The 17,125-nt window shown below is 33.8% G+C and overlaps 1 protein-coding gene across 1 annotated transcript; it reads right to left on the bottom strand.

The window, feature by feature from the left end:
* Positions 1 to 750: 750 nt before the first annotated feature.
* On the bottom strand, positions 751 to 3,170 carry NCED5 (nine-cis-epoxycarotenoid dioxygenase 5). The gene has a single exon (XM_022868414.2). The coding sequence runs from the start codon at positions 3,005 to 3,007 to the stop codon at positions 1,193 to 1,195; it is 1,815 nt and encodes a 604-aa protein (XP_022724149.2). The 5' UTR covers positions 3,008 to 3,170; the 3' UTR covers positions 751 to 1,192.
* Positions 3,171 to 17,125: the final 13,955 nt, after the last annotated feature.

Below are 17,125 nucleotides of genomic sequence, written 5' to 3'. Positions count from 1 at the left end.
TATTGATAAAAACTCTCTGACGGATTTATTAACAAATTAATTAATTTTATCAATAAATAAATATTTAGGAAAAAAATTTTAAAGATGTTCAAACAAAAATTTTAATTTAAAATTTTTTTATTTTTTATATTTTGGATGCTATTGATACCCACACTCCACATATGGAATCCGCCGGTAACAAACCTTAAACCAGAAACACTAGTTTCTAGTGTTAATAAATTAGAATAGAGAACTACCAAAAACATGATTATTACTATTCCGTAATTACCACATCCCAAGAGCCAAGAGCCAAGACCCTAAAACCAAGTAGGTGACGAAGGAACAGTCACAATCGAGTGATATAAGGAGGCAAAAGCATTTTTTGTCTTTTGATTGCGTAATTACACTTTGGGATAGGGATCCTCTTTAAAAGAAGCAAACGCTTTTCAATTTTCATCCACTCTCCCCCCCTTTTTTTAACTCCTTTTTCACTGTTTCTCAACCAAGCAAGCATTTGCCATGGTTAAGATGTTCGTAGTAATTTTAATTAAGAAGTAATCTTAAAATCATAATTGGATCTCTTTATCTTAAACTCTCAGATAGTTTTGTCTTTTGCTTTTCTTTTAAAGTTTTTAATCACTTCAAGTCTTCAACAGACCATGGAACCGTATCATGTGCTTTTTGACCCAGAAAGCTCTCCTATATTTGCAGATAAGAGGGAAAAAAGAGAGTCAAAATAATAGTAGATAGAAAAAGAAAACATGCACAAGCTTGAACCCAATAATAATAAGCATTAACTAGAATGGGGGCAAACTCAAGTGTATACAGTAATTATATTTTAAATGTGTTAGACATCATCTCATAAAAATATTACATAAGCTACAAATTAAAAAAACTGTAAATATTTATTATCTATACAACGTAGAGGTGGAAACTTAACTAACACAGATGAAATTACATGAACGAAGGAAACGAAACCAGCTGAGCTCAAATTCTATAGCCACGTGCTAGAAAGCTACAAGTTGGTTCCTTGAAACCTATAACCAAGGGGGGGGGGGGGGGGAACCCTATATCTATCTAACCTAAGAAATAAATTTCCAGGAGCATTCGGGGAGTTGTACTCTGAACCATCCCTCTGGTAAAAATATCCCTGTACGATAAACTTTTCCTTCTTTTTTTTTTTTTTCATTTTTTGAACTTAATTTACGTCTAGTTAAGCTTGATTGACCAAGGCCTTAGCCTCTATAAACGTTCCATGAAAGCCGTATGGAACCCTGGAAGGTAATTTAATTGAGGCTTCGAGCTGTAAATTCATGGCGTTCACAATTTGAAGCTCTGATTTCCAAGTGTTCTCATCGTGAATATAGGAAAGAATATAGCCATCATCTTCAGCTGATTCACAATGGACGTCTCCAGGCAAGAAAAATGGCTCCCCACCATATCTTCCATCACCGTAAATGTGTTTTTCTATCTTCCCAGTAAAAAGATCAACCTTGGCGAATCCTGACACTTTTGGCCATGGTTCAGCAATGGCTAGATAAGCGTACCGTGTCTTTCTTCCAAGCCGGTTCCTGTTCACCATCCCAGCTTCCAAGTTTACTTGCTCCGATTCTGAGATTATTGGGCGGCGCGTGGACTCACCTGTCTTCAAATTAAGCCGAATTTCGGACAATACACTCTTTAAACTCTCGTCGCATTCGTTGAAAATAGAGTCTGGAGGTGTCATGCAAGAACCAATCACCACAACTTCATCCGATTCCGGCTCCTCCCAAGCGTTCCATAGATGAAAACAGAAAGTATCAGGCGATTCAACCCATATGATATCCTTAGAATCACTTGCATTTTTAGAAAGAATCCCAAACCGTGACTTCTTGTTCTTGTCATAAATCAAGGGAGACCCACCGGTAATCATTTCTTGTAGCTTGAACACCACTTGCTGATCAGGGATCACCACGAAATTCTCAGTGATGGCAAAATCATGCGTCATAGTTGGCACGGATAGAGGAATCTCAACATCAGGCGATTTTCTACCGTCAGGTAAAAACCTGAAGTACTTCAAGTAAGGCTTTTGGACAACATCGTAACTCAAAGCAAAGAGTTCCTTGGAAAAAGGATCAATTTTGGGATGTGCAATCATTGTGGATTTAAGTTGACCATCAAAGTTGTATCTTCCAACTGTTTCCAAATCACCTGAGGAAGTGATGCGTACTTGGTAAGGAAGATCATCTTCGGACATAGCTAGAAGTCGGTTATTGAAATAGACTAAGCCAGCGTTAGCTATTCCAGTGCCTTGTTTGTGATCAACAAGGCCAAAAAGCCCTCTCGCATAAAAAAGTAAAAGCCTGGCAATCCCTGAGTGGCCATGTAGTTCACCAATTGCTTTAGGGAAAACGGGGCGGCCCAATTCTTTTTCTTGTAAAAGTCTTTGCGTCTCTGTAAAACGACAAGCGTAGCTGGCGTTGCCATTATCAATGGAAACGGCATGTACCATGCCGTCACCATCAAAAAAGTGGTGACCTGCAACTGGCTCAAATAAAGGGTTAGCGCCGTTGCGGAGATAAACGCCGTTGATGCAAGAAGGGATGGTGCCGATGATGGGAAGAGATTGCTTGACAGGTTGTTCAGGGACGGGGGCGAAGTTTCCGGATATTTGCACACGTGGGTCAGCGGTTTTAGGAAGTGGGTGTTGATGCTCGCGTGACACCAACACGTTTTCAGCCATGTCAAGGGCCATGGCTGCAGCTCTTTGGAGGAGATTCCACTGTGGCAGGTGGTGGGTTTTGGGTTTTTCATTTACGGAGGTGTCTTCTCTGGGGATTATGGGGTTTTGGTATGGTTGTTTTGGGAAATGGAGAAGCGAAGGTGAGTGAAAAGCTGATGAGTGAATAATGTTGTTGATTGTTTTGTTGAGCTGCGGTTTCTTCCTGGAGATGGATGTTGGAAAGCAGCCAAAATCTGCCGTTGAGGAGGAGGAGGAAAGAGGCTGGGAAATCTGGGCTTTGGCCCAAGCAGCTGTGGAAGAAGCCATAGCTTTTAAAGGGAAGATGTGTTTTTCTGGTTTTCGGAATGCTAAAACAGAGGGTAAGAGAGAGTGCTTTCCGCTTGTTCCCTTGGAAAAGAAAGCATATAGGATAGAAGAGAAACAAGATGGAAGATGGAGTGAGCTTTGCGGAAAACGGAAGAAAAAATGGAGGTATAAATAGAGGGGAAAGGATTCAACGAAATTTTTTAGTTGAAATTCGTAAAATGTTTTATTAAAAATGATTAAATAAAAATTGATAAATTAAAAAATTAAAAAGTTTCATTATATAAATTGTATAAAATTTTAAAAAATATAATAAATTTTGATATATATTTTTAGATAAATATTTTTAATAAAAATATTAATAAAATTTTTATTGTTAAATAAATATAGATAAATTTGAATTATAAATAATATTTTTAATAAATTTTTATATATTATTAAAATTCACATCTAACTCTATTAATTTATTAATTTAAATTTTTTTATTAAAATTTTTGTTAAATTAGCTTTCTAATTATAAATTACATTAAAAAAATTTCTTTTTGTAAATTTTGTCCATAAATAGAGATGGGTTAAACAAAATGGGAATTGTTTGAATGGGAGGTCCAACCTCGGACATGTAAGGGAAGACCACGTGGTTGATTTGGGCAATGCGCACTTGGTTCTAGAAAACACATCAACCTGTGGGGTCAACCCAAAAACATTTGCTTCACAGAGTGTATAGGCTTTGAGCTATAATTGGAAGGCAGAGGCTCCCAAAATTAGGAACCAATGACAGTGACATTTAGAGTCAGAGACAAACTTATTCCCACAGAAAGGTAAAGAGTGAAAAATCAAATCAGTCTACCGTTGAAACATTAGGGAAAGAGTTAAAAAAAGGACAAATATTTTATGTCAAGTTCATAAAATTTTTTATTAAAATAAGTAAATAAAATTAAAATTAAAAATTTAAATTGATAAATTTATAGATTTAATTACATAAATTAAATATATAAAATTAAAAAATTTTAATAAAATTTAATATATATTTTTAAATAAATATTTTTAATAAAAATATTGATATTTTTACTCTTAAATAAATATTTATCAAATTTAAATTATAAATAATTTTTTAATCTTTTTTTACATATTTTTAATGTTTGCATTGAATTATATCTATCGTTTTAAATTTTTTATTAAATTGTGTTTTAAATAAAATTTTATGTAAGTTCTATCCACAAACAAGCACCCCTAACTTTTTCCTTTTTTCTAATATTTGTTTTTTTAAATTGTTGCTTATTAAGCCTTTCTTTCTTTTAGTACTTTAGTTTTTCTTCGTTATATGTATAGTCTGACTCCGCCTTCCTCCCTCTTCTAGGAGCTCCATCGGCAGACCAGTCGATCCACAGTGGCCCTTTCTTCCACCAAAATTTTGGTCACATCACTAGTTAGCCCCACACCTCACCCTCTTCAGAAATCATGAATTCATATTTTCTCATGTCCATGATTCATACATTATGGTTAATAAAAAAAAATATATGCCCCGATATTTTTTTTTAGAGCAAAAAAAAACTTTGGACTTCAGTGTCTATCCTGTTTTAGTTTTTGAACGTGATCCGATATCAAGATCAAATTCAGAAGCTGTTGAGGGCCATCGGACAAAGAAGGATGGAAATAATGGCCTAATGGGCATATTTTTCTTCAACTTTCTATATATTTAAATGTAAGACACAGTTGAATATCCTTAATTAATTACATCTTTATTGGGGAGCAAGTGAAAGCTAGGTGCTTTAATTGTATACAACATTGTACATCTGTTCAGATTCTCATGTTTCGGTGGCAAATGTTTTATAATGAAGATTTTATCCTTTCTTAGACAAATTAAAAGGGATCTGCCCTACTCCCCCCCCCCCCCTCTCTCTCTCTCTCTCTCTGAGTTTCATGATAAGGAGTTTCTAGCTAGTACCCTAGTATCATTACAGCCATCCTCGCTCTAATCTTTCATTTTATATATGCTTAACTTGCAATCATTGATTATTATAAATGGAATGGTTTTGCTAATGTCATGTATGACTCCCAAAAACCGGCTGAGCGCGATTTTTTTTTTATAAATTAGCCAGACAGAGATGCTCTTTTTTGTTGCTCTCTCCATGCATCTGATCCTTGTTGCAGTAATCTGACCATTTTTTTTTATATTAATACATCTAAATCTCCATTACCATTGCTAGAAAAATATGTGTATTAATTCTATAATAAATGAAACCATGGGATACACAGCTTAATTCTCTAGTACCCTTTTCGTGATCCTTTTCTTTTATTAATATCTGTTTCAACTTCATTTGAAAGAATAAATAAAGCAGATTATATCAAGGTTTTTCATCTTCCAATCTTCATATATAAGTTAACAAAATTCAACAACCAAGAAATGAAGTTTCTTAATAGTAACAACTAACAATGTTGAAAACATCTTGGAAGTTTACGCATTTTTTACTTGCAATATTGGACATTGCCACGCTTATCTTAATTAATTTTTTTAATTAACTAATCTTTTCTTCGTGTTCATATATACAAAGCTAGGAGTCTAATCTTTGCCACTCAAGTTGACCAATCTAATTGCCTAACTAAACTTAAATGGCTATTGGCAAGTTATACTAGATAAGGTAATTTAATCCGAATCTGATGGGTTTCAACCTGATTTGATCTTTTAAAGTCAATTTTTTTAAAAAAAATTAGGTATCGGGTCGAGTTAAATCAGGTAATATAAAGAAGAATTCAGGATTGAGTCGGGGTTAGATCTTAGATAAATCTGACCCTATCCGATTCAATATATATATAAATTATTTTTTAATTAATTATTTATATATTTATTTTATATTTATATTTAAAAATAATATTTTATGTTTAAAAATAATATTTTATTAATTTTGGGTCTGATTTAGTCAAATAAAATTTTATACAATGTCGGATTCAAATAAAAAAAATAAAAAAATTATTAGGTCGAATCGGATTTGAATTTTATATATATATAATGGAATCGAGTTCGAGGTGAGCAAAAACACATCCTAACCCGATCTATTATCATCACTAAGTTATAAGCCTTCCGGACTATATGGATGACATAGGAAATGATTATTATTGAGTAAATGATTATTAGGTAGAGTGATCGGTTCTCAATTTCAATAATCAAAAAATAAACTTGACAGTCTCAAATAATAAAAAAATATTATCGTTTAGTTATAGAAAAATTTGCTTTCAAAAAAAGGGTTTGCTAAAGATTAACGTAAGCAAATCTTCTAGCTATATATAGATTAGTTGTCCAAAAATAATTTTAGATAATTTCTAGCTAACATGGAAAAATTGTTATGTCGTTGTTCATGAAAGAAACTCAACTTAAAATCATGTATCTATAAATAGGGGAAATTTACATTTATCACAATTTGAACAAGCCAGCTTGATAAAAATGTGAAATTAATTGATTGAAGAATATAGCTATTTCAGTTTTGAAGAAAAAAAAAAACTATTAGCCATCTAAACTATAATGGAGAGCTGCACAAATTGGTGTTGTAATCTAATCATTAGATCTAATTAATAAATATATGAAGGAAGGTGTGAAACGTGGGATCTAACAGCAAACATCATTCTTTTATTGATTTGCCAAGAAATAAAGCGATGGAGGAGAATATTCAGAACAAGACAGCAATGAAACTTGCCTTCTTGTTGGAAGATATAATGGTATATACTGTTAAATTTCTATTAACTTGAAAGTCATATAAATTTCAATTTAGCGGTACATAGCATGATAGAAATTCTCAGGTGATGATGACAATTGACAATGACCTTAACAACAGAAATCATATCGAGTTAGGTGCAAATCATGTCATCAGGGACTGTGAAGGTTGTCGTTTGTTTATCTTCTCTTTCAAATTAACTGGGCTGAAATCTCTGACCGTTTTCTTAAGGTTTTTCGAATGTGGCTGAAGTCAAGTTAATATTTTATTCGAGATTATAATAAAAAATTACTTTAAAGTGGTAATCTCTCATTATATAGAGTTCTTGATAGTCCATGAAAATATAATAAAATTTTAAATAAATTAGATAATTTATATGTTATGTAAGAAAATTTTCTTTCTGTTCATGTGTTTTTTTTTTTTAAAAAATCAATCATTTTGTCGGATTCATTACAAAGTTGGAAGTTTACCGAAATTTTGATTAATTAATGATTTGGCTACAATTTCATAACACTTTCCTATTAATAATATTCTTTGTTTTAATTTCCAAAAAAAAATTCAAATCATGCCATATGAGATGCTTAATGTCCTTATAGTTTATCTTGTAACTTTGAAAGCCAAACAATTTGCAAAACCAAACGAAAACACAACCAAAATTAGAAATTGACGTCCCATGCATTCACGTTGGACGTTACACTTCAAATCATTTTCCTTTTTCTTTCTTGCAAGTAACAAAGAATCCGTCCGTTGGTTATAATAATAACTCCAATTCTGATGTTCGGTTGTATTAACTTTATCTCTATAATATGAGCCTGAAAACAAAATACAGCAGCAATAAATGACAAACCTTCTTTTAACATACATTCATACTTATCAATTCCACTAAATTTAACAGGCTATAAAATACAATTTTTAAATCACATCAAATAATTTGTATCAAAGGCCCTGCCTGCAAGTTGGGTAATGCTGAAAAAAAATGAAAGGCTTAAGTAAGAGATGAGATTTATTAGAGGCAGAGATGGTGATAGCCAACAGCTAGCTAGGTTATTTATAGCCTTCACTGTGCTTCTTTTTGCTTGAAGCAATATCATGTCACTTCATGCAAGTTGTTGAAAATTTGTCGCGGCAGGTACAGCATGTTCAGGTCATTCCAAAACCAATGCCCATAATAATTTGCTGCTTGAAAGACTTTCCCTAGGAGATGCGGGATGGGGTCCCCCTGCCATCGCTTAGGCGCAATGACAGGTTGCTTGTTGGGTGCACCATCAGAAAAAGAACTTACGGACCAAAAATTTTACGAACATATAAAATATAAACTATAAAATATATAAAAAAATATATTATAATCCCATCAGACATTACTTAGAAAAAGCAAAATTATTGAATTTGAAATGTAATTTAATTAATTATTTTCAAATAATGATATTTAATATATTTTAATTTAATAAATATAACTTATAAACATGATATTCGTCTAATTTTTTATTATTTTAAATATTAGAAACTTACAAAAATCTTGTTTTCGCAATATATAAATAAATTTTGATTAACTGTTATACGAATTGCTTTTTGTACTGAAGCTTCTACTTTATTCAAGTAAGAAATCAAAGACCAGAGAGGAAGGCCGAGTATGATCTATTGTCTGCCTTATAATCGACCTGCTAGAAAAAAAAAATTGGTGCATCCCACTTGTAACAAGAAGTGACATTTCACTGACCAATGAAGCATGCTCGCAACTCATCTCATAATCTTATTGGCGTCTGACACTGTCAATCCACCAGGTGGCTTCATAACATGAGGACAATTATTCCATCTCATGAAATGACACTTGGACTCAATAATGGCTCGTGATTTGAGTTGTCTATCAATCACCAAAATGAAGAGTAAATTCTGGGCATAAATGTTTTATCAATATTGCTTCTCATAAACTCATGTTAGAAGAAAAATATCAAGAATAAGAAGCTTCTATTCTTTCGATAATATTCGAACTGTTAAGTTAGCAAAGGAATGATAATTTTCAATGCGGGATTTTGCCGAGCAATAACCTGGTTAAGGCCATAATTGCCCCTCGTTTAAGTTGAATATATACTAGCAAATTTTTTATTTTAAAGGAATATACAATAGCTAAGTTTGAAGAATTGTGAAGTTATAAAAGAACTGTGATTGTAGCTCGAATATATAACATAAGAATTAGATTCCTTGATGAATGTTTTTCAGCTTCTAAGTCAGTTCTATAAATTTATATAGCTTCATTGAGGTATATAAATTCAAAGGTTTCTTGGTAATAGGAGTCACTATAGCTAGATTCCATGATCCTTTAGAGCATATAGATAAATAAGGACAAATTTATTTGCTTCAAACTACTTATAATAATAAATAGCTAGACGTTACCCTGGTATTAAACCACTAATTATACAAATGAAGTTGGCTGCCGTCGTTTTCTATGGCTGGTGCTAGCATATGAAATGCGAAATTTTTAATATACATTAATTTTATATTAGGATTACTATTTGAATTTAATTCTTTGAATAGAAAAAAAAGTGTATATTTCAATTATTAAATCAAATATTTGGGTGTCAAAATCTTTAACAGAACAAAAAATTATCTTGAGAAAATATATAAACATTAAAAAAATTATTGTGCAAATCTTGCAGATGCATTTGAAACGTGCATATATATATATATATATAATGATTAGAGTAGTCAAAATCAGGATTGCTTATTTCTAAATTATTTTCTTTATGCAAGATATATCCTCATCATGAACCATATAGGTGTCAGCTTAATCAAATAGATAAGCATGAAGAAGCATGTTCATGCAAAAAAAAAAAGTGCTTGATTAATTGAAATATGAATAGAAAATGATAACAAATAAATATATATATATATATATAAATAAGAGTTTATATTTGATACATTGTTTAGTATGTAAATTTTATATATTTTCAATAAATTATATGGTATAATCTCATTGATAAGTAAATATTGTTAAGAAAATGGGGTCCAGTCCCATGTAAGTGGTTTTGGACCAAGTAAAGGCCATGGGCCTTGATCTTTTATTTTACACAGAGCCCTAGCTACTTAATAAAAAAAAAGAGGTGGGGTTGTTTTGTGTGTGTGTCGAAAACCAAGCAGAGAAAGAAGAAAAGCCAGGAAAAGCAGAGAGAGAAAAAGGAGAAGGGAGAGTTGGTTGAACGGAAGTCGATCCGTGGTCCGATTGATTGAGTTGGAACCTTGTCAGGAGGTTTATGATTCAGAGTTTTACATTCTGAACGGTGAAGATCGGGTTTGAAGCTCTCTAGGAACAAATCCAGGGTGTATTTGTTGAGTCACTTATTTGGTGAGATTTCTCCAATTGTTTCTCTAGTGGTTGATTAGCTCTAGTTTTAGCTAGAGAAGAACTTTGTATAACTATTATTTGATAGTGAAGATTTTTCTGGTGGCCCGTGGTTTTTTTTCCCTCTACACTGGAGGGTTTTCCACGTAAATCTTGGAGTGCTTTATTTTTCCTGCGCATTTGATTATTGATTGTTGTCTATTGCTTCTGTATTGTTGTGATTATTGCTTCAGGCGCAACAAGTGGTATCAGAGCGAGGGTTATTTTGAGACATCGATACAGAAGCAACCCAGGATAGAAGTAAATTCTGTTTGAGATCATGGAGGGTGATACAGGTTCCATGATAAAATTGACAGCATCGAATTATTCAATTTGGAAGCCTATGATGGAGGATCATCTATACTGTAAAGATTTGTATGAGCCAGTATTGGGTGATTCGGCTAAACCAGCAGATATGAAAGATGAAAGCTGGAAGAAGCTAGGTAGAAAGACGCTGGCTACAATCAGAAAATGGGTTGATATCAGCGTGCTTCATCATGTAGCGCAGGAGTCAGATACTCACATTGTTTGGGAAAAATTGGCAGCATTGTATGAGAGAAAAACAGGTATGAATAAAGTTATGCTTGTTAAAAAGATTGCAACTTGTAAGTCTAAACATAAATCTAAGTTTAGAGGTAAAGTGAAGTGTTTCCATTGTGGTAAGGCTGGTCATATAAAACGAAATTGTAGAATCTTAAAGCAAGAGCGAAAAGATGAGAAAGGCAAGAGTTCAGATGATGGCAATGTTGCAGCAGTGAATTCAGATAGTGATTCAGTTACTTTGATTTGTACACATGGTGATTGTAATCATGTTAGTGATCCCGGCATTGAGTGGATAGTTGACACAGGAGCGGCATATCATTGTGTTCCTAAGAGAGAGTTGTTTACAACTTACAAAGCAGGAGACTTTGGTTGTACCAAGATGGGAAACAAGAGTGTGTCGCAGATTGTTGGGATTGGTGATATTGGTGTACAAACTAGTACAGGCTGCATGTTGACTTTGAGGGATGTCAGACACATTCCAGATATGAGAATGAACTTGCTTGCTATTAATGTCCTTGATAAGGAGGGATATGAAAGCCGACAAAAGAATGGACAGTGGAAGCTTCTCAAAGGATCTATGGTAGTTGCAAAGGGAAAACTATGCTGCACAATGTATAAGACATGGATGCAATTGAACGGTAACCAGGTAAATACCGTTGAAAATGATGCTTCAGCAAACTTGTGGCACAGGAGGCTGGCACACATGAGTGAAAAAGGGTTACAGGTTTTGGCAAGGCACTCTCTCATTCCCTTGACCAAAGGTATGTCTCTCGATTCATGTGATTATTGTTTGTTTGGTAAGCATCATAGAGTTTCTTTTCGTAAAAGTTCTCAGAGAAAAGAAAATAGATTGGAATTAATTTATTCTGACGTATGTGGTCCCATTGAGGTTGAGTCATTAGGTGGTAGCAGATATTTTGTTACTTTTATTGATGATGCTTCACGTAAGATTTGGGTGTATATGTTGAAATATAAAAGTCAGGTACTGCAGTATTTTCAAAAATTTCATGCCATGGTTGAAAGGATGACAGGGTTACCCTTAAAGTGTATTCGAACTGATAATGGTGGGGAATACACATCTAAAAGCTTTGAAGAGTATTGCTCAAAGCATGGGATCAGGCATGAGAGGACAGAACCTGGAACACCGCAGCATAATGGTATAGCTGAAAGAATGAATCGCACCATTGTGGAAAAAGTCAGATGTATGTTGAGGATGGCAAAATTACCAAAGCCATTCTGGGGTGAAGCAGTCAACACAGCTTGTTATTTACTTAACAGGTCACCATCAGTTCCTTTGGGCTTTGACATTCCAGAAAGAGTGTGGACAGGAAAAGATGCTTCATACTCTCACTTAAAAGTTTTTGGGTGTAAAGCATTCATGCATGTACCAAAAGAGCAGAGGTCAAAGCTTGATAGTAAAGCTACACAGTGTGTGTTTGTAGGATATGGTGATGAGGAATTTGGCTACAGGGTATGGGATCCAGTAAAGAGAAAGACAGTCAGAAGCAGAGATGTGGTCTTTCATGAAAAAGAAACCATAGCAGATCTTGAAAAAAATGAGAAGACTACACGAGTTACTGTTGAGTGTGATGTTTCAACACCGACAGGGATTTCACAGGAAAGAGCCACAGATGGTGAAAATGAGCCAGAAACAGAACTTGGGGATATGAATGAGCCAGCCATAGTTGGTGATGAGCCAGATGCTATTAGTTTTGAGCAGGGGGAGCAATCCTCTCTACCTGAGAGTGTTGAGCAGGGGGAGCTACCTTCGGCATCAAGTGATGTAGAGTCTCAGCCCAGGAGATCTACTAGAGAGCGCAGGCCATCTACCAGGTATTCAAGTTCAGATTTTATTTTAGTTACCAGTGAAGGGGAGCCAGAAAGCTTTCAAGATGTGCAGGCTACTCCGGATAGAGAGCACTGGTTAAAAGCAATGAAAGAAGAGATGGAGTCATTGCGAAAGAATGGTACTTATGATCTTGTTAAACTTCCAACAGGGAAGAGGCCATTAAAGAATAAATGGGTGTTCAAGTTGAAAAAGGATGGTGACAAACTAGTGAGGTACAAAGCTCGATTGGTAGTAAAAGGTTTTTCTCAGAAACCAGGCATCGATTTTGATGAGATTTTTGCTCCAGTTGTAAAAATGAGTTCTATTCGAGTGGTACTGGGATTGGCAGCTAGTTTGAATCTTGAGCTTGAGCAACTTGATGTTAAAACTGCATTTTTGCATGGTGATTTGCAGGAAGACATTTATATGAATCAGCCTGAGGGTTTTGAAGTGAAAGGGAAAGAGCACTTAGTTTGCAAATTGAAGAAAAGCTTGTATGGCTTGAAACAAGCTCCGCGACAGTGGTACAAGAAGTTTGATTCTTTTATGATGAGTCATAGCTATAAAAGAACAGCAGCAGATTCTTGTGTGTATATTAAACAATTCCCTAATGGTAACTTCATTATCCTATTATTATATGTTGATGATATGTTGATTGTAGGACAAGATGCTAGTATGGTTTGCAGGTTGAAAGAACAATTGTCTAAGTCCTTTGATATGAAGGATTTAGGTCCAGCAAAGCAGATTCTTGGTATGGACATTATCCGAGATAGGAGAGCTGGAAAGCTGTGGTTGTCACAGGAAAAGTATGTTGAACGAGTGCTTGGTAGATTCAACATGCAACATGCTAAATCAGTTAGCAGTTCACTTGCCAACCATTTTCATCTAAGTAAGAAATCTTGTCCAGTGTCTAAGGAAGAGCAACTAGCTATGTCTAGTATTCCTTATTCTTCTGCAGTCGGTTCTTTAATGTATCTTATGGTTTGTACAAGGCCTGACATTGCTCATGCAGTTGGTGTAGTGAGCAGATTTCTTTCTAATCCAGGGAAGGTTCACTGGGAAGCAGTAAAATGGATTTTTAGATATTTGAGGGGTACCTCAAAAATGTGTTTGACTTATGGAGTTTCACAACCAATTCTAGAAGGGTTTACTGATGCTGACATGGCAGGCGATCTTGATGGTAGGAAATCTACTTCAGGGTATTTGTTCACTTTTGCAGGAGGAGCTGTATCTTGGCAGTCTAAGTTGCAGAAGTGTGTTGCTTTGTCAACTACAGAAGCTGAGTATATTGCAGCAACTGAAGCATGTAAAGAAATGCTTTGGATGAAACGTTTTCTTTTTGAATTGGGGTTGAATCAGAAAGAGTATGTGGTATTTTGTGATAGCCAGAGTGCTTTAGATTTGAGTAAGAATACCATGTACCATGCTAGAACAAAGCACATTGATGTTAGATATCATTGGTTACGTTCAGTGATTGAAGAACAGCAGATGCTATTGAAGAAAGTCCATACTGATAAAAATGTGGCAGATATGTTGACTAAGATACTTCCCAGGGAAAAGCTTGAGCTTTGCAGTAACTTGGCCGGAATGAGTTCCCTGGCCAAGGTAAGTTCCAAATGAAACTGCTATGGTGATGAATCTCCTCCTAATGGGGCTGGAGGGGGAGATTGTTAGGAAAATGGGGTCCAGTCCCATGTAAGTGGTTTTGGACCAAGTAAAGGCCATGGGCCTTGATCTTTTATTTTACACAGAGCCCTAGCTACTTAATAAAAAAAAAGAGGTGGGGTTGTTTTGTGTGTGTGTCGAAAACCAAGCAGAGAAAGAAGAAAAGCCAGGAAAAGCAGAGAGAGAAAAAGGAGAAGGGAGAGTTGGTTGAACGGAAGTCGATCCGTGGTCTGATTGAGTTGGAACCTTGTCAGGAGGTTTATGATTCAGAGTTTTACATTCTGAACGGTGAAGATCGGGTTTGAAGCTCTCTAGGAACAAATCCAGGGTGTATTTGTTGAGTCACTTATTTGGTGAGATTTCTCCAATTGTTTCTCTAGTGGTTGATTAGCTCTAGTTTTAGCTAGAGAAGAACTTTGTATAACTATTATTTGATAGTGAAGATTTTTCTGGTGGCCCGTGGTTTTTTTTCCCTCTACACTGGAGGGTTTTCCACGTAAATCTTGGAGTGCTTTATTTTTCCTGCGCATTTGATTATTGATTGTTGTCTATTGCTTCTGTATTGTTGTGATTATTGCTTCAGGCGCAACAAATATCAGTATTTAAAATAAACATATAAAAATTAATATTTTTAAAAAAATTTATTTATAAATAAGATAATATCATCTTATTTATTTAATTAATAAAATAATATAATTCAATTCACTAACATTATATAAAATTTATATACTAATAGTACATCAAATATAAATCTTATAAATAATATTGGACATTAATCAAAAGAAAATGGAACAAAATCAAATCCCTGTGGCTGCAAAGATTTTTTTTCTTAGTTTTTTCATGATTTAAGGTGGAATCTAATGTGAGGATAAGTATGTTTGAAAGAATCACGCAATATTCCAATCAAGAGTTTGGCACGTTATTCCTTAAAATTTGTTATAGAACTAGAGTACTACTTTTCTATCTCCATATATATTCCATGTTTCTTCATTTTGCTTTCTTGGTTAAGTGTCCAAGAGATTTCCTTGTCCTGATGCATGAACCATAGCATTTGGTCTTCTACGCTTCTAATTGCAATGGGAAACACATTTTAGACTAATGATTTCCCTTTTTATATAAACAAAAGAGGTATCTTCAAAGTTCCAATATTTCAAGAAGTAGGTCTATGGAAATAGATAAGTATATATTTATACTACTTTGCGACAAAAGGGTAGGTAAATTTCTATCAGAATTCCGCTCAGATTGATTTTGATCGACCCATCAACAATGTTTGAAGTACTCGAAAGTCAAACAAATTCAGCAATTTTTTTTTTTTAATGTTTTGAAAATTTGTTCAATCCATTCCGTTCTATTCTTCTTTATTGATTCTTAACATGGTAAATATTTGAAGGATGCTAAATCATGTATGCATTTGAGAAAAATAATAGGATTTGATAATAGATAGCGAGAGGGTTAATTAGCCATGCATACATGATTTAGCATATGCCCGGCATGTATTAGCCATGCATATTTGTGACCCATGCTGCCATTCATCAAAACCTGACATAATTTCCTGGAGAAAAATGTGTGTTATACAGATTCTTGCACTCCATAGAAAAAAGGCACATACCATGTTAGAGTCATCCAAAGTCAGACGAGAGCTTATCTGAAACAGCCAAGTTACAACCCAGGTAGATCACCGTACGACTAGTCCACGTCAAGGGCACCATTCCTTAGCTACAAGACATTCCAAATTGTACGATCGAAAGTTCGATTCTTATAAATTTGTCACAACTCAAACAATAATTCTACCCAATCCCGACAAGCTCTAGCTACCGTGTCATGTTTCCAACTTTAAATCCTAGGGCTTTCGCTTTCAATCTAAATTATATATTCTTGACAAAAGCCTAATTGATTAGTTTAATTTTTTTTTCATTTATGTTTTAATCGCGACTGGCGATCGAAGAAACTATTTTTTCCTGTTTAATCAAAATTGTTGCTCCGATTTCTAAATTATTTGATTATATAGCTGGTAATGTTGAGAAAAGTAGCAACAAAATATTACAAAAATTTTTTTATAAATTGTCGTTTGATTATATTAATGGTCGAATTTCGTCAATAAAAAAAAAAATTTTTAATAAACTTTTAATATTATCAAAATATATTATATTTATATTAATATTTTATTTAATTATCGATATAAATAAATTTTTTTATGATATATAATTATTTATCAATATAAATATAATATATACCGATGATTATTATCATAATTATTAGTATAAATTCAAAACAAAAAAATTATTGACTTACAAAATAAATATCTAAAAAAACTTGGGCTGGCAGGCAGAACACCTTTTAATAGAATAGTAAAATTTTAATTTTAATAATCAAAATTTAAATATTAAAAAATAAACTTGTTTTAAGTCTAACAAAAGAGCAACATGAAGAAAAACAAAAACCAAGTACCAACCCCAAAAAAAATTTTTAAATCTAATTTTTTATGTTTATTCTTTATATTTATAAGAAAAAATTGAAGTGAATTGGTATCTAACCTTCAACAATAAAAAAAATAAGCAGACTAAGAAATTGGATTTAACATGTCTATTTGAGACAAATATCTTATAAGAAACTCAAACAATGGCCCAAACCCAAAAGAAAAAAAAAAAAAAAAGCATCACATGCTATAATGCTATGGTGGTACGGACCAGATGAAGATATAAGAGGGAAAAGGGAGGTGCCACTGCCATTATCCGGTGCATGGTTCATTGCAGGTGCCCAAAATTATGTCTTTTCAAGAAAGGATAAATCACATAATAAATTCATGACATATATCACATCAAAATCAATGTGGGGGGGTGAGGGGTCATCACCAAAGTAAAATGAATCAGAAAAAAAGACAAAAAGTCTTTGAATTGTAACTAGATATAGTGGAAAACATAATTTTCTATCATGTTTGGTGAAATTGCACTTGCCAATCCCCATTTGCTTCCACCAAAATTTAGGTGTTTTTTTGGTGCCTT

The sequence above is a fragment of the Durio zibethinus genome, chromosome 28, assembly GCF_047325235.1.
Source record: "Durio zibethinus cultivar Kanyao isolate XHJ-2024 chromosome 28, ASM4732523v1, whole genome shotgun sequence".
In the NCBI taxonomy this organism is placed as follows: domain Eukaryota; kingdom Viridiplantae; phylum Streptophyta; class Magnoliopsida; order Malvales; family Malvaceae; genus Durio; species Durio zibethinus.
Note: the sequence above shows the minus strand (reverse complement) of the source record. Positions and strands in the feature narration are given on the sequence as shown.

What these genes read in the sequence shown, in the direction of transcription:
- NCED5 (XM_022868414.2), bottom strand. Translation starts at nt 3,007, where the DNA reads ATGGCTTCTTCCACAGCTGCTTGGGCCAAAGCCCAGATTTCCCAGCCT.